Below are 23,385 nucleotides of genomic sequence, written 5' to 3'. Positions count from 1 at the left end.
ACAGAACTCTTTCCCAAGACTTGCTTTTTCCTAACCCGACTGTAACACTAAAGCGAGGGGATCTTTACACAATGCACCCCAACATCTGGCCCCCAGCAGAACCTTTGTGCTCAGGTTGTCAGTCACAGGCAAAAGGGAAGGGAGGGTGGGAGAAATCTGTGTTTATCCTTTTAACAAACAGCAACACAGAAACACCATTGTTTTTCTTGTCTCGGGGTTTAAGCGATAAAGGAAAGAATCTTGACCTCTTAGCTAGATTTCCAGATTGAGCCCCATTAGCATATTGGTGCTTTTTATCAGCATCTTCAAATTATTGCTAGTCCTGAAGATAAGTAAACCAGAAGTCAAGCCAAAAGAGAGAAAAAACATTGCCTCGCTAATTTCCCCTGAGACTTCAGAGCAGGGTTAGCCAAAACCTTGGGTATTTCTTAGGGTGACTGGCTAAGTACCCATGACCCTGGGCTCCCTCAGTGTGCTGCGGCCGTGTGGAGCTTGGGAGTACGGGCTAAAGTATTAAAGAGTGAGGCGCCATGCTGTCTACAACCCACTTTCAAATGTCTCTGGGAAAAGCAAAGAGGAAAGTTATTTTTGCAAGGAAGAGGCATTAAGATGGGGTGGATTGATTTCCGAAGGGGAGGACACCCTCGTATAGAATATGTTTTGTAAACTATGTTTTGCTTTCCTCTGTTTCCTCCCCATTTTGTGCTCAATTTCTTCACTTATACCCCAAGCCTGTGCGTATGCTGCCCCTTGGCCTGGAGTGCCTTCATCAAGGCAAACTTGGCTCAGGCCTCATGACTTCCCTCAGCGCCTCGGTTAGGCACAGCCACCTGCCCGAATTGCTTCCCAGGGAAAAGCCAACACACCTGACTGCCGGCTTGGATGCTCAGGGCCATTCCTTCCAGTTTTCTGCTGTCTCCAAGCGCCCTCTACTGGCCACAGAAAAGACATTCTCCCAGGATATGATGTTTTCCAGCATCATGAGCCCAAATGTGCAAAACATGACTTTTATATTTTTCTAAATCTTGACTGAATCCCTCTTATGAGCAGCCAGTCCATTCAGATAATTCAGAATAACTTCCCACTGCCACCAACTTCTCCCCAGGTGGCATCTACGTCCCAGGGCCCGCACTTGCTTGTTTCTCCTTCAGATCACGTCAAATGCGGCTTGGCAGGGAGTCGACCCAGGATGATGGGTCTCCGCCAACTTGTGTCACCACCATTTCAACACGTGGCTTCAGGGGCAGGAAGCGGCATGGATTCTTCTCTGCTCACAGCCCACTGGCCAGAACACTCATGTACCCTTGCCCACTGCATGGCTGGGAAACATGTAGACCAGATGGCCCGTTGGGTGAACACCATGTTTTCCCAGCCACAACCGTGATTCATTTCTCTACCGGCGCCCTTCTCTCTGCTTTCCAAACACACCAAGGGCTTTCCTACCTTTGCGCCTTGGCACCAACTGTTCTCTGCGCAAATACTCTTGTGCTAGGTCTCACAGGGTTGGCCCAAATGCCACCTCCCTAAGAGGCCTTCCCTGATATCCCAAGGTAGCCACCCACTCCCTCACACCACCCTATTGTCATTCCCTGCTCGCCCTCATCATGCCACGCTTCCGTGTCTAGTGCTGCCTCTCTCCCGTGACCTGATGGCAGGCACACTCCACGAGAGAAGCCGCTCGCTGGATTATCACCAGATCCCCCGACCAACAACCTGGCACATGGTAGATGTTCAAAATGTTCTTACTCGGCCAATTCATCCTAAGGATTCCTGTGCCCATTTTCCAGGTTAACAAATGGAGGGCCCAAAGAAGTGGCTTGTCCAAGGCCACACCACTACTAAATGGGTGCACCTGGCATAAAATCCACACTGCCGCCACCCACTGTCTGCTGGCATAATTTCACTGCTTGCCAACTTGGAGGTGGCAGAATAAGTTCTATTTTATCCTTGTCTCACAATTCTCCATTTGGTGATCCTCCATGGTGTTAGGTTTTTAAAAGTCTCTTAACACAACTCTACAGCAATTTGGTAATATCAAGGAATTTATCTTGCAGATGTGCTCACATATGTGTAAAATTACGTATATGCAAGGTTTTTTTCATGATAGTGCTGTGGTAGCAAAGTTAACTCAATGCCCAGCCATAGAATACTGGTCTATACTGGTCATATTGGGTATGTGCACACGGTGTACTAGTATGCAGCCCTGAAAAGTAGGGAAGAGCTTCAGGTTCTGATTGGAAAGTTTAAGATATTGTATTATGTTAAAACTAGAGGCCCGGTGCATGGATTCATGCCCTGGTGGGGGGTTGTGGCCTGCGGGGACCAGCCTGCTGTGGGAGCACCGCTCATCCCAGTCAGCCAAGCGGCTCTCCCACTGTGGGAGCACACTGACCACCAGGGGGCAGCTCCTGTGTAGCAACTGGTTGACTGGTCATTCTGCCATTTGGTCACTGAGCTTTTATATATATATAGATAAAGGGCAGGTATAATAGTATGTAAAGAACTGCATGGCTTTTAATTTCCCCAAACAGCTGAAAAACTTCAAGTCTTACATAAAGAGGTCATCATCTACCAATGAGAAAGATCAAAAAATGCAAATCAAAATACCATTGTGGTTTCCATCATTTGAACTTATTTTATTGATATTCATTTAGCAAATAAAATTTTATTATTTATTTTTGATGCATTACAACACACTTTTTGAGAGTGGTTGCCCGATGTTGATCCTTTATTTACTACACTAAATACTGCAACCTCTGAATTGCTGATTTTTCCTTTGTGATGATGGGTGGTTCCTCTCTCTGAATACATAAAGTGGTCCATTCAATCCATGGTTTTCATGTTCCTTTGTTAATCTACCTACTGCTTTAAAATACATTCAGATAAAAAGATATACGTTCCTTGCATTGAGTGCACGCATACAGCCACGAGGAGTGTTGAAAACAACTGACCAACACCTTCGTGTTCACAGAATAAATAGTCTGAAATCGTGGGACTGGGGTTTGCTGCTCCTGGGGACTTCCTTACAGTATCTCCGGTGGACATAAGGTTACACTCCTTCAATTGAACGACACATCCTTTGCCAAGTGGGGAGGGGAGTGGGGGGGGGTGCAAAATGGCAATTTCATTTGCATGTGACGTTACCCTTGCATAAATGTCAGGGACAAATGGCCACGGGACAACATGAGGTACACTGTAGTCTTCAGATCAGAATAAATAAATGACCTGCTTAGACGAGAGTGCCAGACACTCTGTGACTGGAGCAGGAGAGGGGGCACTTGTCTAAAACACAGCACACATAAATAATAAATACGAGTTCAAGACCCAGTCGGCGACAGCAGCGGGACGGGGCCCCCTTGCTCGCTTATGTTTGTGTCAGGAGCACCTTTATCTTTTCCTAAGGATAAAAAGTGGCACCGGGAGACAGAGGGCTTTCGGGGGGCAGAATGTGTGGGCCTCGAATGGCTGCCACAAAAGACCACGGAAGGGTATGCGCCCGGACCAGACTCGGGTTTCAGAGTAAGGAGCGGACCGAGCCCCAGGCCGAAGCCTCGTTTCTCCCGTGAACCAGTCTGGTATGACGTTTGCTTCTGGTTCTTTTCCCTTCGCTGACGTATTTCATTCATAACCTTTTCCCCGTCCCCTTTCCCTGTCATGCTATCGTTGAGGTTGTCTTGGGTCTGGTCTTACTCAATTGGGTTGTGCACTTGGGTCCCAGAAAGAAGCTATCTCCTGAGCGGCTTGGTGCGTCCGCCACTTGTGCTTCGGTGTCACAGAGCCACAGAGAGAACGTACCCTGGGACTTCCCACCTGGGACCACGCCGTCCCTGCCTATAAAGCGTAGAAAAATGGAACCGGACACGCACAGCGGAGTGTAAACACATTCTCTTTCGGGTCAGGTGTCTGGCCTGACAGCTGATCACAAGACATTGAAGGATGACTTCAGGTTGAAGGCGTGGAAAGCAAAAGTCACACCTCAAAAAGGAAGCGGCCGTCCACTGAGGCAGAGTATGAAGGTCTCGAAGGAGCTGGATCACCCAGAAAAGAAAGAACAGCTCTCCCTCCGGTCCTGAAAGCCACGCCAGCTGCATGTGGCTGTGGACGGAGGTTCCTTACGCTCTTACAGGGTGAGCGGGGCAGGCGCCCAACGACACGGGGTGGGGGGGTGGGCGGGGCAGGCCCACTGTGCCCTGTGCCGTGTGACAGCTCATGACGGGCACACTGGCAGCCAGCCCCGAGTTCCCTGGTTTCCTATCCATGGGATAAGAATGCCCTGGGGAGTTTCAGTGCTTCTCAAGGACAGAAGGAGGAAAAGACACGGGCCTGCCCAGCCCCCAGGCCAGCACAGGTGAAGTCCTCACGAGAGCAATGACAGTGCAGGGGCACTGGCCGCGGGATCTGAAGGAAGGGCAGGTCGGATACTGGTCTCCAAGTCCTATGTACACATTTTACAAAGTCTCCACTCTTCCCCCATTAGGCACGAGGTTGATTTGTCAAGCTCAGGAGGGGATGGGCAAGGAGGGAAGAGGGAGAGAGCGCAGTGCAGGGGGGCGGGGAGAGCGAGGGAGGAAGGGCAAGATTGGCCTCCTCCGAGGAAGGGCCCCGCTGCCACCCTCACCGCAAGCTGGTTTGTTTGGGGAGCTTAGCACCCATCAAGATGCCCGAGGTGAGGGTCCCGGGGGCCTTCATCTGCATGCTGGACCCCACCATGGCGGGGAAGCTGCGGTTCCGCCGGATGCCACCGCTGAGCTGCAGCCCGCCGATGGCACTCGTGACGGTGGAGCATCCGAGAGGCAAGCCCTCGGGTCCCAGGCCTCCAGGGACAAGGGCCTGTGCGGGGCCCGGAGGCCCACAGAGGAGAGGCCCCTGGTCCTCAGTCAAGATGGGGACGTGGGCTCGCCCCGAGTTCACCACCTTGGCCACGCCAAACCTCCTGACTTTGTCCACGAGGTTGAGGTTGGAGACAGACACGTCCGTCTGACTCTCGCTGCTCCGGACTGGCTTCTTCTCCCTCACCTCCCGCAGGATGGAGCTGGCCGGCTTGGAAGCCAGGAAGTTGTCGTAGGGCGGGCTCGTGCACTTGAACTCAAAAGAGGGTGGGGAAGACGTGGGCGTCTGCAGGGGCGAGTTGGGCGGGGTGGAGGGGATCACGGCCATCCTGGGGGTGTAGGCGTGCAGGAGGGAGCCCCGCCCGGCCCGGTCCCAGCTCTGGGGATCGTACACGGCCGCCGAGATGCCCCGCTCCTTCAGCAGCCACACCAGCCCCAGCGACGTGCTCATGGTGGTCGTGGACTCGCGGGCGTTGGTGAAGGACTCGGCCAGGCTCAGTCTCCTGGGTGTGCAGGGCGTGGCCACCGGCGTGGACTTTAAGTGGCTGGCGCTGCCAGAAGCTGGAGTCGGGGCTGAGTTAAGGCTGATAGGAAGAGACAAGCGGTCATCCATCAGAAAATGCCGCGAGCTCCAGGGAAAGGGGCAGTTTCCTGCAGGGGCGCAGGGCGGGCCTAGGACATGATGAGAGGATGCCCCCCTCCCCCCCCGCCCAGTCCAGGCTCCTGGATGGCCCTTTCCTTCCATGTCTGCACCCCGCTCACCCAGAGGGCTCGGATTCCCCTGTGTGTGTGTGTGTGGCGGGGGGCGGGGCACAGTTTCAGTTCACAGGAAGCTGCACAGGGTGCACATAACTGTCCCCTTTGCCGGTGAGGAAACAGGCTCAAGGTCGGGTGGCTCACTCAAGGTCACTCAGCTAGGAAGGGGAAGGCCCTGGATGGAACCCAAGTATCGTGACCCTCAAATGGGGGAGGAAGCTCTTTGACAGAGAGGTTTTCTTTCCCCCCCAAATTGACTCAAACTCCAGAGTTCCTTCCCACTACCCACTGCCCTGAGGGCAGAAGTTACCCAAGACTACGGGCTATGAGTTTATCTCGGAATGGCCAGAGCAGGCGGGACATCCAGGTAGGGGGCCCCTGGGCGACGGGAGACAGAGGCCAAAGGTGCATATCAAGTCAGCGGCAGACCCCGCCCCTTGACTCCCAGGACAGTGCTCTTTCCTCTGCACGGAGCGGCACCTAGTCCTCCCCGCGGTCGCCCAAATCCATAACTCGACGAGAGAAGTGACGGGGTCGGGGGAAGCCATGCTATGTTAGCAGATCTGCATCTATGGAGCCACAGAGACAAAGGCCCAGTGGGTGTCTAGACCTATTACTGAAGGACAGCAGAGGTTCCTACGTCCACTCGTGTCATGCTGACTAAGGACCCACCATGTTCCAGAAGCTGGGGCCAGGAATGAGGACAGTGTAGAGGCCCAGCAGAGGGAGGCCTAGCTGCCTGCTTCCAGGACAGGAGGGGCCTCCTCTAGCAGCTGCGACGGAGGGGTGAGGCCACTCGGGCACGGGAGCCGTGTGCGGCTGCTACAGGAACAGCCAAGGGGCCAAGCAGCACCCCAACAGTCTCACGAGACCTTCCCGGTGCTGCCCACGCATGTGGCTGTGACTGCAGGTGCCCCCGGGGAGCAGGCCAGCTGGGTGGCCTGGGAGCTGGGGGCAGGGCCCTCTCTCCTCAGCCCGACGGGGGAAGGACCAGATACCTTGGGCAAAGCACCAACGTAGGGAAAGGGAAGGAAGGGGACACGCTCCGGAGCCGGTTCCCGGAATGACCACAGCTGGGGGGGGGGGGGGCGCCCCCTCGGGCAGCACCATCACAGGCAGGTCCAAGCTGCAGCATCATCCGGCTCCTCACTCAGGTGACCTCGCTGCTGACTGGTCAGCACAGGGAGAGGCACACCGAGCTGCCCCCCGCCCCCCCCCCCCCCCCCAAGCTCAGATAAGGATGCTGGTGGTCGGGCAGCACTCGGGGACATGAGATTAGAAACCACAGCGATTCCTAAGGTTAAACGGTGGCCTCTTCAAAGGGTGCAGGTGGGATTCTACAAAATACTGATCTGCAAGCAACGGAGGGCGAAGAGGCTCTGGACCGGACATCTTGTTTCCAGGGCCATTCCTAGGGGGTGTCTCCTTCTGTGCTGAGCTGCCATTCTTTCAAACCCAGGCAGGAGCCTTCTCTTGCTCCTGAGTCCCCAGGCCCTGGGGATGCAGGCCGGCGTGCAGGCCAGGTGCCAGCCTCCCCCCGGAGGAAGCCCTGTCCCACGGTTTGAAACACAATCCCATCCTAAGAGGATGGGGAAAGCCAGGTTGTCCGGAGGCAAGGAAGGGAGATGGGGAAGATAAGCTACCATGTGGAGATCCCTTCCGGTGAGAACTTCGGTTAGGCCTGTATTAGTGCTGGCGCTCGGCTCGACTGGGGGGTTTAGATGGTTAGGGGTATCCACCGTCAAAGCCGAGTTAGCCAGGCGCAACCACAGAGGCACACCCACGCCTAAGTCCCGGGTTAGTGGCGGCCACGCGTGCACACACAGCCCTTTCCACGTGGCCCTGCCGGGGCAGGCACGGCTGGCGTGTGCTCACCCCCTGCCTCGCCCGTGGGCTCACTGTCTGCCCTACATCTCCTCTCAGCTCAACGGGGCATGGGGCTGCTTCGCCGTCCTCCTCACATGACCTGCGGAGAGTTATTCAGAGTTGAGGGTGCGCCTCGGGGCGGCTGCTCCCTCCACGCTGGCCCTGCTCGCCTCCCTCCTTCTCGGCTTTACCTTCACCCCCCTGGCATCTTGCACCACAGAGAAAATGGGTCACTCCCTTTCACTGGAAGCTGTGGAAGGCCTGAAATCAAGCCACGCAGACCACCCCGTGCCATACAAGTCCCCTTGCCAGAAGGTGCCAATTTCTACTGCTTCTCAGAGGCACCAGAGGGAAATGGACCATGCTGGGCACGTGGTCCAGTCTTTAAATGTGATCATTTCCATCAGTGGAGCTGTGGGCATGGTTCCTGTGGTCTACTGCAGGGGCACAAGGGTTTGGGGGGCTCAGGGAAGAAACTGCGGGTTCTACCGGCAAACTTTGGGGTAAAATGCCAGTAGATGTGGGCTTCGGGCCTGGGAATCCTCCATGACCAACGAAAAGGGCAACAGAAGGTGGTCCAGCCTCTATCTGCCTGGATCTGAATTAACAGGGACCTCAGGACAAACGGAAACACGGGACCCCAAACAGGAGCCTGCAGGAACTTACGAGATGGCGCCAGCTGGACAAGGCAGTGTTGAATGAGCCTCTCTACTTGGGCTTTCCTCGGCATTACGTCTCGCAGGGAGAGCCCCCACCTCACCCCACCCCCGCTCCCCCCCAGGCCTGGGGTCCCTTACCTTGGCGTGACTCGCGTGAGCTCGTCTGAAGGATGCAGGATGCGACAGGTGGTGAAGGTGAAGGTGGAGTTGGTCTGCGACATGCACTTCCCAGGGTGGTGTGCTAGATTGGAGGAGGGGGGAGGGACAAAACATATTTCTCGCATCCAAGTACACCCAGGAGAAAAGGAGAGCTCCAGCTCGGCCCTCAACAGGTGCAAGAAGCGATGCGCTACCTTGGTAACCGGATCTGGGCCAGGAAGGTGCAACGCAAATGTTCTGGCTCGAAGGTGGTCCCTCAAAAGCAGCCACACTTCTGAGCACTGGCGTGCGGGGCACTGGACCCCAGCTCCCGACCCAGTCCGGACAGGGCCGCGCATCGCGTCCTCGGGTCAGTAGTGGATCCAGTGCGAGGGGCTAAGAGGCCCGCGGGGGTCAATTTGGTTTCCCTCTTCAGAGGTCAGAATCGGCTTCTGTCTTTGTGGCTTTGCTTTGCTTTCCACTGGCAAACGGGTGCCAAACTCTGCCAAACGGAGGGGAGGGGCGCGGGGTGGGTGGGGAGAGGCGCTTGCCCCCTGGAAATAGGGCAAGGCTCACGGGGCTCCCTTTTCTGCTGACACAAAAGGGGCGCGGCCTGGGCAGGCTGGTTCCACTACTGCCTGTGTGTGGTCTGCAGCGGGGACATGAGAGCTCAGCTGCCTCAGCAACAACGCGGCTGAGACCAGCCCGGGGGCCGCGTGCGGTGCTGCCTGACATGGCGATGCCGGCAGCACCAGCCCCACCCCGGGCCGCTTTCCTGCGTCTCCAGGATGCCTGATTTTAACGAAAATGAGACGGCCACAAGCTTCCTCCCATGGACTTCCTTTTGAAGGTCCCCAGAGTTATTGCTAAGGCGGCTGGAGGCTGTGAGCTGGAGCAGAGTGGATCACAGAAGCGAAGGGACCATGCAGCAGCAGGCTGGTGAGTGATGGGTAGTGAGGTCTACAGGAGACATCATGATTGTAGAGGTCATCCTCGTTCATAACTCAAACATTAAAAATAATAAAATAAAAAAGGAAAAAATGCTGCTCCAACTAGCATGCATGATGAAGGACCGAGGGACCCCCTGCCCGCCCCGCCCCCCACCCCCTGCAGCAGCTCAGCCCCCAGAGACCTCCTGGGAGAAAACGGATTCGAGTATCAGAGGCCATGAGCACCCTGAAGATTCAAAAGGCAGCGAATGAGAATCTTCCAGCTCTTTATGGCAAGTTTTCTCTTGGATTTGTCCAAAACAGAAGAAATTGGTGCTCCAGACCCAGATCCACACGAGTGATTGTGTCTTTAAAAACACAAACACGAAAACAAAAACAAAAAAACCCCAACTGGAAACCCGATGAAACAAATAAACAAAAAATGTTGGAGACACGCAAATTGAAGGCAGGCAGGACAGAGCCAGAGCACAAAAATGGCGGTGGTGACTCAAGGAGCAACACGGGACTGGTTCGTCCTGATTATTATGGTCCGACCCACCTCTCTGGGTCAAGGGAGGCTTCCGTGGCCCCTGGCGTGGCAGCCAGCGCCACGGCCACGGAAGCAAAATCTCAACCACAGGGAGCTCCAGGCCAAGGTGGGGGGCGAGGGGGGAGGCACATAAAAATAGCCTTTGTGAATCTGTGCTGCTCAACCAATAGATGGAATGGCTTAGGGACTCGGATAACCGAGAAACTGCTGCGAGCAAAACAAAAATGGAATAAGCTACGGAAAAAGGCAACCGAACAATCACGAGTCTTTGCCTGCCACAAGGTCTAGAAACAAAAGCAACAGAACAGCTGAGAAAGGCACCCAAATAACGCAAGGGGTTATCCAGGCGGGAGGGAGGGGAGGAAAAGGCGGTACACGGAAGTTACTAAGACGAAAGAAGTGAGAGACAGATAACATTTGAAAAAGATGGCAAACAAAAGCAAGGCTGGATTTGAAACCAGAAGCGCGCCCCATTTAAACGCATGGCCAGAACACCAAATCAAAGGGACTCGATGCCCAGTTCCTCCTCCCCCATCACATCTGGACCTTCGATTGCAACAGCGGGTATAAGATGGACATTTCAGAGACACAGTTGCATCAGCAGAAGCAAAACCCATCGAATGCAAATGGATTTTGCGGAGAGGAAAAGGCTGCTAAAATTCGGAAGTCATTGTCCCCCAGAAGTAAGAGATGGCTTGAGAAGACCAAGGAAGATCAACCCGCATCAAAAGTGCCAAAGCCAGAGGTTCGACCCCTTGGAAATACCGCTGGGACACCGGGGCCCGTCAGCTCTCTCCGCATGTGTCACCACCGCCTGCCCGGCCGCTGCAGCACCTCCCTTCCTTGGGACACAACACAGGGACAGTGAGTGAGTCGCCCAGGGCTCCTGGTGCAGCCACGGAACAGCTCCGGGTCGGTTCCTACCACCCTGCGAGCAGGAGAGAGCTGTCCTCGTAGGAAAGACACAGGGCAGGGGCAGGGCGGCTCACTGCTGAAGTCCCCTGTCCCCACCGCACGGGGCCCTGCCCGCGGTGCTGCTCACTCGGGGTTCCGAGGACACGGGTTCTTGGGCTCAGTGCTCGGACTTCCTACTTAAGCCCTCCTTCTTCTTCTCAGCCTGACTTTTCCTCAGAGCTGTGCGGAGAGAGTAAACCGGCTTCATCGGGATTTTATTCAGGAAGGAAGGGACACTGCCCAGTAAACGCCCTAGTCCTCCATTAGTTTGGTGTGTTCCTCCTTCCCCAGGTCCTGACACTGGCACAAAATCCTCATCGATCGGAGATCACCTTTACACTTAATGAGAACTGGATCATTCAAGGTCTACCCTGGTGAACTACCTACCAGTGGTGCGTGTGCAGATTTCTGTTCTGAAAGCCTGGCACGCGCAAGCACATGCCCTTCAGGCAGCTGCAGTGGGCGCTGGAGGGCTTGTACGGGCGACAGGCACCCTGCTCACCACTCTCTGATCCATCCAACGTGTCTCTTTCTGCCTGGAGAGGTGCACTAGGGAAAGGGTTCGGAGTGCTAGACTCCTCTGGGGGCCTGTGAAACCTGGTACCAACTGGAAAACTGGGTGCTTGGGATCCTGCTGCTGCACCAGTCATGGGGGTGCCTGGCACCCTACCCCATCCCATCTCCAGCGATGGCCCAGAGGCCCCTGCAGACTGTGCTGGAGGTTATCTGCAAGTACACTACGTAGACCTGGTGATTGCTAGTAGACCTGGTGATTGCTAGTAGACCTGGTGATTGCTAGTAGACCTGGTGATTGCTAGTAGACCTGGCGATTGCTAGTAGACCTGGCGATTGCTAATAGACCTGGCGATTGCTGCTAGACCTGGCGATTGCTGCTAGACCTGGCGATTGCTAATAGACCTGGTGATTGCTGCTAGACCTGGCGACTGCTAGTAGACCTGGCGATTGCTAATAGACCTGGCGATTGCTGCTAGACCTGGCGATTGCTAGTAGACCTGGTGATTGCTGTTAGACCTGGCGATTGCTAGTAGACCTGGTGATTGCTGCTAGACCTGGCTATTGCTGCTAGACCTGGCGATTGCTAGTAGACCTGGCGATTGCTGCTAGACCTGGCGATTGCTAGTAGACCTGGCGATTGCTAGTAGACCTGGTGATTGCTGCTAGACCTGGCGATTGCTGCTAGACCTGGTGATTGCTACTAGACCTGGCGATTGCTAGTAGACCTGGTGATTGCTGCTAGACCTGGTGGTTTCTAGTAGACCTGGTGGTTTCTAGTAGACCTGGTGGTTTCTAGTAAACCTGGTGATTGCTATAGACTCGGTGATTGCTAGTAGACCTGGCGATTGCTGCTAGACCTGGCGATTGCTAGTAGACCTGGCGATTGCTAGTAGACCTGGCGATTGCTGCTAGACCTGGCGATTGCTAGTAGACCTGGCGATTGCTGCTAGACCTGGCGATTGCTAGTAGACCTGGCGATTGCTAGTAGACCTGGTGATTGCTAGTAGACCTGGCGATTGCTGCTAGACCTGGCGATTGCTAGTAGACCTGGCGATTGCTAGTAGACCTGGCGATTGCTACTAGACCTGGCGATTGCTACTAGACCTGGCGATTGCTGCTAGACCTGGTGATTGCTGCTAGACCTGGTGATTGCTGCTAGACCTGGTGATTGCTAGTAGACCTGGTGATTGCTAGTAGACCTGGTGGTTTCTACTGAACCTGCTGATTGCTAGTAGACCTGGTGATTGCTGCTAGACCTGGTGGTTTCTAGTAGACCCGGTGGTTTCTAGTAGACCCGGTGGTTTCTAGTAGACCCGGTGGTTTCTACTAGACCTGCTGATTGCTGGTAGACCTGGTGATTGCTGCTAGACCTGGTGGTTTCTAGTAGACCTGGTGGTTTCTAGTAAACCTGGTGATTGCTATAGACTCGGTGATTGCTAGTAGACCTGCTGATTGCTAGTAGATCTGGTGATTGCTGCTAGACCCGGTGGTTTCTAGTAGACCCGGTGGTTTCTAGTAGACCTGGTGGTTTCTAGTAGACCCGGTGGTTTCTAGTAGACCCGGTGGTTTCTACTAGACCTGCTGATTGCTAGTAGACCTGGTGATTGCTGCTAGACCTGGTGGTTTCTAGTAGACCTGGTGGTTTCTAGTAGACCTGGTGGTTTCTACTAGACCTGGTGATTGCTACTAGACCTGGTGGTTTCTAGTAGACCTGGTGATTGCTATAGACTCGGTGATTGCTACGTAGACCTGGTGATTGCTATGGATTCGATGATTGCTACGTAGACCTGGTGACTAACGCAGAGACCTGGTGATGCTGCTGATGGAACTCGGGCTTCCAGGGGGCACGGGCAGGAAAGCCCACCTTCTCCCCATGGCCCATGGCACTAATGGTGAGAAGAGGAAGACGGGACAAGCCAAGTACACTCTGGTGGGGAACTGAGGACGCCTGGAACTCTTCAGTCTGGCCAGCCACGAGGTCAGATGTGTACACACCGGCTCATGCACATCAGTCCTTTTGAATGGTGCCCGTCCTCCCTCACCCACAGGGAGGACAGGCTGGTAAGGTGCTGGGACAGCAGAAACTTTCCTCTCTAAAGTCCACTGTGGCATCTGGTCCTTAAAGGACCCCTCACGTGAGCCCACACAGCTGCCAGATAGAAAATGCAACCAGAGATGAGGCACAGCCCCCTACGACCGCTGTCCGAAGGCTGCCGTGATCTGTATACCTGTAGGAGCCTATTTTAGGATACCCCCTTCCCCTTGAAATGGGCTCCACATGTCTGAGTATTAAAATAAACTGATCTTCACTTTCTTCTATCTCACCTCCTTCTCCCCTTTAAAGATCAAGGCATCCAAGAAAATTCAACTAAATTGTCTGTCCAAACATCTACCATCATAGCTGCGTATTTTAAAAACCCTGATCTAATCCTTTACCACTCACAGGCTCTTCCCTGCTCATGACTACATAAAATTCAGAGCACAAACAAGACAAGCAAACTCCTTCTTCTGATAAAGTGCCCTTTCTAGATGAATTAAATCATAAAATGTCACTGAAATAAAGTAAAACTATAATCTAAAATTGTTTTAAACAATCCACTTTAATTATCTAAATTGTTTACAAATATGAAAACAAGGACTCATCGTTTTCAAGACATGGGATTATAAAAAAAAACAGCAAATAATGATATAAAAATAATACATGAAAATATGTTAATTTTTTTTTTCAATATGCACTCAAAACTTTTTCTCCATGAGACAGCAGACTCTAGACAAAAGTGCCTGATGTAAAGATTTCCCAATTTCCTTCCATCATCAGTTGCAAGAAAAAAAGGTGAATCACTTCTAAGTTTCTCCCTACTCAGTCTTCCCAGGCAGGTGGCATCTCCTGGGACACAAGGGCCGGAGCATGGAGGGTGGACTAGGGTGGGGACCAGACCAGCCTGGATACAAACGCCAAGATGGAAGATGCCCAGGCCTTCCTGCTGATGCTCAGTGCCCACCCTTGACTCCAAGACTGTGTGCCTAGTGCCGCTCGGGGCCTCTGGGGTCAGTATTCAGAGTGAAGTCCTTCTTTCATTCCAGGAATTGAAAGGGTCTTGTCCTTCCCGATAATAGGAAAAAACAAAGAGCCAAACCATTGTCTGTGCCTTTCCTTTCTGCACTGAGCTTTTCACGGGGCTCACCCAGAAAACAAGCCCTGAAAACTCTGGTCTAAACAATCAGACCTTTCCTAAATCCCCTTCAGCAATCCACACACTTCTGTTGGACGCTCACTTCCAACCGCCCTGAGGGGCTGGGGTGGATCTGCTGCTGGGTTTGAGTTTGGAGGAAGGAAGCAAGAACTACGCCTCCGTTTCAGTAAGAAAAGCAGTCAGGACTCAGGCCCTCCTCCTTGGCCCCTCTCTCCCCTCCACCTTCCGAGAGCAGTTCTCAGCTGAATTGTTGAGCTGTACTCCTTCTGTACAACTTAAAGGTGCTTCTTTCCACTTCCAGACACACCCGTTCCAGGTGTAGGGCTGCAGGGAGCGGCCCTCACACGCGACAGGATTCCCTCCCACGTCAGCCACAAGGATCAGCCGACGCTGTTTCCTGAACTGTTGTCTGCCTTCCTGGTGCCCCTAACAAAGGGAGGTACCAACAGCGCTGGGTTCCCCCTCTTAGGTGTGAAGATACTACACAACAAGCATGGTCATCCCCTCCAAGCTTAATCTGGTAACTTAATTGCTACGGAAAAGAAAATAAACCACAAATAAACCTGTTTGCTAAACAAATCCTTTGAACTCGATGAGGCCTCTAAAGTTTATGTTAGAGAGAAAAAAAAAGTTGGCCCCCCTAACGTCCCTTGGCCGTAGGCCTCTGAACTCAGCCAGGGGCTGGCAGATGCCGCCAGGAACCCCGGCCCTGTCCGCCTGCACTGCACAGGGGATGTGGCGGCCTTCACGAATGAAAGTCAAGACCCACCAAGATGAGCGAACATCCTCTTTTCAGGCTTGGTCTCCCGGGGCTGTCATGCGGAGGAAGACATTGGCTGATCCTTCCTTTTCTGGGCCTCTCCCCTTATCCCATACAAGCTTCCCTGCCTTCCTAGCCAAGCAGCCAGGCGGTCCTGGAGGTCTGGCAAATCCTAACCCCATGGCCCCTGGGTCCCAGGCCCCGGGCACGAAGCTTTTCAAGCCAGTGCGCCTGGGACGTGGGCAGTTCTATCAACTCTCGGCCATGGCGTTCATGCTTGTTGGGACAGTGTGGGGGCGGATTAGAGGGGAGACGAGCCATGAGCTTTCCAGATTCATCCTGCGCCTCTCTCTGGGACAGCTTCCTGCCGTCATTCGGTCTTGGTGTGGTTCGGGAGCATGGCTACAACACTTCTTAAAAACCCACTCCGAACAAACACGCCGGGCAGGGGCACAGATACCTGCATCCAAGTTAGAAAAGGACAAAGGCTGGCCGAGGGGCGTCTAAAATCCCGCACACTTTCTGGGCTCTCTCCTGCTCCAATGCAGCATGCAGGTAACGGGGCCTCATTCACCTTCGGAACGATCCGGAACTCATTTCCCCTGAAACTGCCCAGCTCAGCTCAGCTCAGTGTGGAAATGGCCAGGAGACTCAGGATCTGTCCCTCAGACACAGGGAGAGACCCATAGCAGGGCGAGAGGAGTGGTGTTCTGGGGAGGGTGGGTGGGGACAAGAATCCACTTCTTTTTAGCAGCCTTTCCTGCTCCCGTGTCCAGAGCCCCGCTGGGAGTGTGCCTCCAAGATGGGCAGGGAGCTGTGCCCACGTGTTACGAAAGGAGGCATCAGACTGTGTGTTAGAAACAGAGCTGCGCAATGGGAATGCTTCCATCATCACCCACACGGACGCGCGGAAGCTACAGACAGAGAGCCACTACGGATGGAGCTCGGAACAGAGGTGAGAATGGCCCAGAACTCTGCCTCCGGTGAAGGTGCCGGGTGTACAGGACTTATCTCGGTGCCCTCACCAGACCCCTCCTCCTCCTCCTCCTGCTCCTCTGCGGCCGCTGGCTCCTGCATCTCTTCTGGGAAAGCCTGAGGCCGGCTCGGGGAGCTTCTGCCGCCTGCGACAGTCACGTGCGCTCGGGACCTCTCACCTGAGGTCTCTGGGTGCTGCACTGGCGTGGAGGTAGCTAGGCCCCGGGGGGAAATGTGGTCACCTGTGTCATCTTCTTCAAAGTCGTTAAGGCAGTACACTTCGTCCACGTCTACGTCCAGCGTCCGGAAGCCCTTGGTGACCACACCCGGCCGGGGGTCCAGGATGCCCCCGAGGTGAGGCTGGGCCAACTGCTGCCAGTGGTGAAGGGTGGCAGAACCTTGCAGGAGAGAAGACAGACAACAGAGGCAGGGAGAAGAGAGGGTTAGGATGCAAGTCTAAGCCGACGGCCGCTCGCCACCCTCGGAGCCCCAGCAGGACGCGAGCCCCGCAGCAGGTGGGCCCTGGGAGGGACACGGGGGCGCTGCCTCCCCCTCCCTCTGTAACAGTAGCTAAGACCCACCACGCCCGGAAGGGGCACCGATTTAAGGAATTAAAAAAAAATTTTTTTTAAGTGAAACTCATGCCATACTGTGTTTGGGACAAACCCAAGGAGAGGGAGGCAGAAAGAAACGGAAGCGGCGCACAATGGGGGGTGGAGGACACCGCCATGGCCTCCTTTACTTAGTTGTTCTGTGTCTGCCAGCGACCTCCGGTTTAGGGATGGGGTCCGGCCTAAGGGGTTGTGATGGAAGCCCTTGGCCAGTCCTCACCGAGGCCTGAGGCCGAGGAGCCGATCTCCTCAGTGACACCGGAGCCTGGGACTCAGATGACACCGTGCACGGTCTGTAATGACACCAGCGCGTGTCCCTAAGGACCTGGCGGCGTCACAGGTGCTCACAGGGAGAAGCGTGCCAAGACCAGGTGTGCATCTACGGAGGCTCATCCCAGAACCTTTCGTACGTTGCTCTGGGCCGCGATTCTGCCCCCCTGGGAACACGTGCTACACCTGGTGTGGCCCTGGTACGCCGGGTGCACGGCCCGGGAGGCTGGGCGGTCCAGCCCCGTTCTCCTGATGAAGTTAACCACACAAATACATGTTCTACGCGCCAGGCAGACTGTGAGAGGGTCTCGGGCCCGGGTAAGCAAGAGCCGTCTGCGCACATGGCCTCCGAAACGGTCACTGCTGGGTCACCAATGGTGTCCTCTGTTGGGTGGGCAAGAACCCCTCCAGGCCACCAGGCTGCCTGGTCAGGAAGGGGAGCGGAGGACGCAGGAGCCAGCAGCTCAGGAAGTCAGGATGGAACAGAAGGGACAGGCGGGCGGTGAGGTCAGAAAGCCAACCAGGAATGTGACCAAAAAGCAGAGAACCCTAGCTCATCGATCAGGAGCTCCAGATCTGGGGGCGGGGTGCTCAGTGAGGGCCCCATCTCTCATCACAGCTGGAAAGTAACTTCCCGGGGGGGGGGGGGCAATCTTAGCCAAGGAGCCGTTAAAGAATTTCGTCAATGGGCCATTTCAGATCCACGTTAAGAGAGGGAAAAACTGGCCCGCACAGCCTGCACATGTTTAGGAGACTCCCTGGACCCCGCTTTGAGGTCTGCCTCATTTGCATAAGAACAGCAGCAGCCTACTTACCCGGCATCTATTGGTCCTAAGTAGAAAATATTCCAAATGCAAAAACGAGAAGTAGTATCGTAAGAAAGAGATGCCTAGCGTGACCCAGGGCACCACACAGCTGTTCTCTCCCTTAGAGCAGTGGTTCTCCACGGGGACATCTGGAACTGTCCGGAGGCACTGTTGTTGCCGCAACCGTGGAGGAACATGCTCATGGCATCCAGTGGGCAAAGCCGGGGACGCTGATGTCCATCGCACACACGCAGGACAGCCCCCGCGACAAAGGATGACCTGGCCCCCAACGCCAGCAGTGCCGATGGGGAACCCTGGCCTCGGCCCGTGGCCCTTATTCTCAGATCCTTTGGGACCCTGGAGGGAGCCATGAACCCTCTCCCCAAAGGCATCTCACCTAGAAGCGCCGCTGTGTGCACACGGCCAGGGCTTTGCACACCCGCTGAGACCGTTGGTGGGATCCTGAGTCCCAGGGGCCGCAGCAGCACATTTACAAAGAGCTCCCCTGTCCTGAGGCACGCCTGTGTGACAGCTAGCTTTAGAGGTGTTACATCAACTCACTCCTCAAAGCTGCCCTGCCCTACGAGGTGAGTATTATTACCCACTGAGGCTCAAGGAAGTGACGTGACTTTGCCAAGTCACTGAACCAGGGGTGGCACAGCTAGGGTTCAGTGCTCAAGGCCAGGTTCTTTCAGCAATCTCTGCCCCCTCCCCCAATACCCCAATCCACAGGTCTGCAAACAAGCAAGGACATCAGCGCTCCAGCCAGGGAGAAGCATGCATGGTGGGCAGTAAAACTGCCAGGTGGGTACCCAAGTGCCCGCCAGGAGACACACACACTTCTGCTGATGGGATTTCTCATGCCCCACCCACCCCAGGACCCCCATTCATCACCCACAATGGTCCCCTGCTTATGTGTTTGCTGGAGGCACAGACACTTTCCTGCAGCAAAAGCACATGGGGAATATGGCCTCCAGCTCGGACTGCACGTATGGGTCTTAGAAGGATGATGAGAAGCCCCCAGGAGCAGCGTGGCTGTGTCACCTCTACTTCTGGAAGTGGAAAAACGGGCAAGTCGACACTGTGTCAAGGAAGGGGCTTGAGACGTTTGCAATGTTCTGGGGAAGAACTCGGTGAGGCTGGAGGATGGGCCCAGAGTCCATGGGCCTCGATCTTCCATTTCAACAGACTGCCCCCATCTCCCCCCTCTGTAAGGGCTACCGAGGGAAATGAGGCTGCAACGGGTCTGCTTTGGGCGTTAAAGAGGCTACGGAAGTGCGGGGGGTTATCTGCATTCCCCGACAACGCACAACCAAGGAAAGGTAGTGAGATGACAAATCAAAGATTATGCTGCAAGATGATCATGGCCTTGGATTTGTACCCCAAGACTCAGGCCTCCCTTACTCATCAAGCAGCTAACTTGTACGAAGTGCCAGGCGCTCTCCTTAGAGGTCTACATTTATGAGCTCACTTCATCGTCACGATAACCCTGTTGTCCCGTTTACAGAGGAGGAAACCGAGCACAGGGAGGTAAAGTAACTTGCCAGAGGCTGCAGAGCTGGCCAATGGCCAATCTGGGATTCAAACCCAGGCTGGCTCCAGGGCCCACCCTCTGAACCACACAGACTGCCTCTCGGCCTCCCAGAGGCGAGTCTCGGGAGTCAGGTCAACGACACACCGGCACGGCAATCCCAAGAAACTACGGAGGACGTGAAGTGAGGACTGACTGCACTATCAGCTGCTTCCCACCACTACCTCCTCCTCCTGCCCCATGAGAATGAGGCTGCGGTCAGACAACGGGGCAGGTGGAGAGAGGAACCGTCGTGCTTCTAGTTGGCACCAAGGTGCAATTCTATGAAACACGGGCATGGGCAGTACAGAGAACACAGATATGGTCACCGCCCCTTCCCCTGTTCGCCTTCCTTTCATACCCCACTGTCCAAACTAAAAAGTATTCACGTCCTCGAAGAAGAAAAAAGCAAATCCATTTATGTCAGAGGAGCACCCAGGGCCTAAAAGTTAGAACTAAACCTGCTGGGTAACGTACAGCTTACAAGTGTGCGCTTTCCCCTAATTACATATTATCTTGTTTATTTGGAAATGCTATCTTGGTTATAACTAATCCGAAAGGAAGAGCAAAATCCAGGGAGGGAAATACACTGCCCGACTCACCTGTGTAACACAGATCTCTCCTAGTCTGATTGTTTTGTCTGTCACCTGCTTAACACACGTAAGGTCAGCGGAGGAAACAAGAGTGCCCGCGGGCTTCAACACCGAGCCGGCGATCTTGGCCGGCTCCAACAAGCAGACGGCAAGATTGATGAAGCAGGCAGGGAGATGCCGATGGAAGATGCAGATTGGCTATCTGCTGTGATCCCAGCCACCCATCTCCAGGGGCCTCACCGCAGGTACAGTTACCGGGGTCACTGGAGGGGACGGGAATCCTACCAGCTTCTTAGTGGGCCAGTGGAAAGAGGTGATGTAAGAGCACGGACCCAACACGACGCAGGTCCAGGTCTCAACACCGGTAAGGCCACCGTTAGACCTGAGCTGCTCGAACAGGGCTAAGTTTGGGGAGCCTAAGTTTTCATTAGCACCAATTAGGGTGCTGAGCGTAATACAAAACACATCACACTTACTCTTCATTACAATATCGTGTGGGAGACGGGAGCCCTACTTCACAGATAAGGGGAAGGGGGCTCAGAAAGGTGAGGTGGCTTATCCAAGGTCACGGTTACAGCGGCGCTGAATTCAGGGTCGGGCAGATTCCCATGCCAGCCGTACACCTGAGCAAAGTAAGCTTAGTAACACAAAAAATAATTGTGGAGGGGAGGAAGAAATAAAATATTGGTTGTATTTTAAACAACAACAAAAAAGACCGAGAGCTACCAAATGGAGCCAGAGGGACTTCTATCGTGCGGATGTGTTACAGGCCATAGCGATAAGAGATGACTTCTTAATGGTAGTGGTTTTAGCGTTCGGGTAAGCAGGGTACTATAGATGAAACTTATCTTGCAAGTCTAAAGGGATTTCCTCTTATTCCTTTAACTTATCACAAAAATACTGCTGCCTAAGTCACAAGACTAAAAGAAAAAAAAAAAAAAGACGCATTGGTCAAAATGCATTTAAAAAAAAAATCTCTTCCTGCAATAATGCTTGGAAAATGGATCCAAAAACATATTCTTCGATGAACTAATGAAACACAAAGTCAAATATAGAAAGCAGACAAGATAGAGATGATAAACGCCAATGATCTTTGAGAGACAAAAGAGAAAAAAATAAATAAAAGATAGGCAGAAAGCAAAATTGCAGAAATGGAAGATTTTATTGAAAGAAAAACAGACATAATCGTGGATCAGAAAACAATCACCAAGCTTACAACTGAATAAACATGAAAAGAAAAAAGAAAAAGCCGTCCCTTTTTTGAAATCTAAGAAGGACCTCACTTATACAATTAAAAAATAATCATGAAAAGAAGAACATAACCCACGCTCCTCCTTCCTTTGGAGAATATGGAACCCCAGTTGTCTTGGGTCTTTAATAAGCAGAACCTCATCTTATGGCAGGAATTCCCAACAGGGAAGATACTATCCTCAAGGGGCTGAAAATGGGTTCTTGTGGGGTGAAAAGTAGCTACTCTTCTTAGGCACAGAGCCCAGATATACATACAGTACATGAACAGTATACGTGTGGTATTACATTTTCCGGGGAAATAGATATCTAAATCAGCTCCTTAAAGGGGGGAATTTTTTTAAAAGTTGAGAAATACTGCCTCACAGAAATTCTGATTTGGCTTTTCACCAGAAATGTAATCCAGAATTCTAAGACACCTTCTCAAACTCACCTGGGTTCCCAAACTACAGGGGTAAAAAATGAGAAATACAAAGATGTGGCCGGGTAGTGGTGGGGAAAGGGCAGACGTTTTATAATGCTTAGAGGAAAAAGAAAAACAGGTGCGTTTTTCCAGGAGTTTAATCACCTGGGGTGTCCCTGGTAGCAAAAAAGGGAATTGCCCCAGGAAAAGGCAGGGTCAAGAAGGCACGGAACTCACAGGCCTCCACAGCCACCCCGTCCTGGCCCCCAGACAGTGGTGGTCTGGGGGCCTTGCTCAGAACAGGGCACAGGAAGAAAGCCACCCTGTTCGAAGGTCGAAGCGGAACAGGAGCCGACAAACTGCAAAGACAAACTGCAAATCGCTTTCCTGTGGTTACTGAGAAAACTGAGGGCGTTAGCTTTGCACCCCCTCCCTGACAGCAACATTTCTGAGAAGCCAAAGCATGAATTCTCTACGCTGCTCAGACCTGGCGGGCAGGCCCATGAGCAGTGCCTCTGGCTCTCAACAGTATCTGTGTTGCTAAGGATCTAAATGCAAAATATCTGTATCGCTAAGGATCTAAATGCAAAAGCGAAGAGAACTAGAGAGCCAACATGGGCATGTCCTTTTCGCTGGCTTCCTGGCCGAGGTTAGACGCGGGCGCCTGTGTGTGTTTACCCCAACCCGCACGGGATTGACAGAGCTGGGGGCCTGGGCCAGGGTCCCTCAGAGGAACTCAAACCAGCAGCGCGGGTGGCTGTCCCGGAAGAAGAAGGAGTAGGCGTGACAGACGCTCCCCGCGGGCCGGTGGTGGATCAGAGACCACAGGGAGTCCCCGAGCAGGACAGAGAGGGGCCGGGGGCCCGGGTGATCACCTTCCAGCGGCTTGACGATCTGGAGTTTCTCGGGCAGGTAGGAGCGGCTGCTGAAGGACATGCCCGAGAAGCCGGTGAACTCGGAGAAGCGGGAGTGCGTGCCCAGGGACATGATGCTCTCGGTGGGCGTGAGGGAGCCGCTGAGCAGCTCGCCCTTCTCCGCCAGCTCCCGGAGCTTCCTCTCCTGCTCCTCCTCGAAGAACCTCCTCTCCGACAGGTAGTTCTCCCGGCGGAGGGACAGCCGCCTCAGCGCGGTCTCCAGGTCGTGGGAGCCTGGGGTGCCCGGTGTCCCCGGCTTCTTGCTCTGCTCGTCGTTTCTGGAAGGAGGGGGAGACGGGTGAGCGTGGCACGCCCAGCAGGGGGCGCTGCACCACACACAATGAGGCCTTCCTGCTGAATGTGCAAGGGTGACTGGGTATTCTAAGGAAGCCACAGCAGGCTGCTGAGATGGAGGCAAAAATGGGGAAACAGCCCTGGCCGGTGTGCTCAGTGGTTAGAGCGTCGGCCTGGGAACGGAAGGATCTTGGGTTCGATTCCCAGTCAAGGGCACGTACCTGGATTGCGGGTTGGTTCCCCAGCCCCTACCGGGCACGAGCAGGAGGCAACCAATCAGTGTCTCTCTCTCACACAGATGTTTCTCTCTCTCCCCCCACTCCCTCCCTTCCACTCTCTGGCAACGGAAAAAAGATTCTCTGGTGAGGATTAACCCAAAAAAAGAGAAACGATGCTTAACCTGAAGAACTAATTCCCTCTATTGCAGCGGTTCTCAACCTGTGGGTCGCGACCCCTTTGGGGGTCGAACGACCCTTTCACAGGGGTCGCCTAAGACCATCGGAAAACACATATATAATTACATATTGTTTTTGTGATGAATCACTACGCT

The 23,385-nt window shown here is 53.9% G+C and overlaps 1 protein-coding gene across 8 annotated transcripts in view; it reads right to left on the bottom strand.

Moving 5' to 3' along the window:
• Window positions 1–2,609: 2,609 nt before the first annotated feature.
• TRAK1 (trafficking kinesin protein 1) overlaps window positions 2,610–23,385 on the bottom strand; it is a 95,566-nt gene continuing 74,790 nt past the window's right edge. For 3 of the 8 annotated variants that reach the window (XM_059664485.1, XM_059664480.1, XM_059664482.1), the window contains 4 exons: window positions 22,503–22,819; window positions 16,177–16,524; window positions 8,249–8,351; window positions 2,610–5,413 (listed from right to left, as the gene is read on the bottom strand). In XM_059664485.1, the coding sequence (XP_059520468.1) occupies window positions 4,615–5,413; window positions 8,249–8,351; window positions 16,177–16,524; window positions 22,503–22,819 (1,567 nt within the window). In that variant the 3' untranslated portion in view covers window positions 2,610–4,614. Of the gene's footprint in view, window positions 5,414–7,460; window positions 7,552–8,248; window positions 8,352–16,176; window positions 16,525–21,119; window positions 22,820–23,385 lie in introns of those variants that run through there. The other 5 variants (XM_059664481.1, XM_059664484.1, XM_059664487.1 and 2 more) reach the window with 4 other exon arrangements.

This window comes from Myotis daubentonii, chromosome 14, assembly GCF_963259705.1.
Source record: "Myotis daubentonii chromosome 14, mMyoDau2.1, whole genome shotgun sequence".
In the NCBI taxonomy this organism is placed as follows: domain Eukaryota; kingdom Metazoa; phylum Chordata; class Mammalia; order Chiroptera; family Vespertilionidae; genus Myotis; species Myotis daubentonii.
The sequence above is the reverse complement of the archived record's forward strand: the minus strand, read 5'-3'. Positions and strand labels throughout refer to the sequence as shown.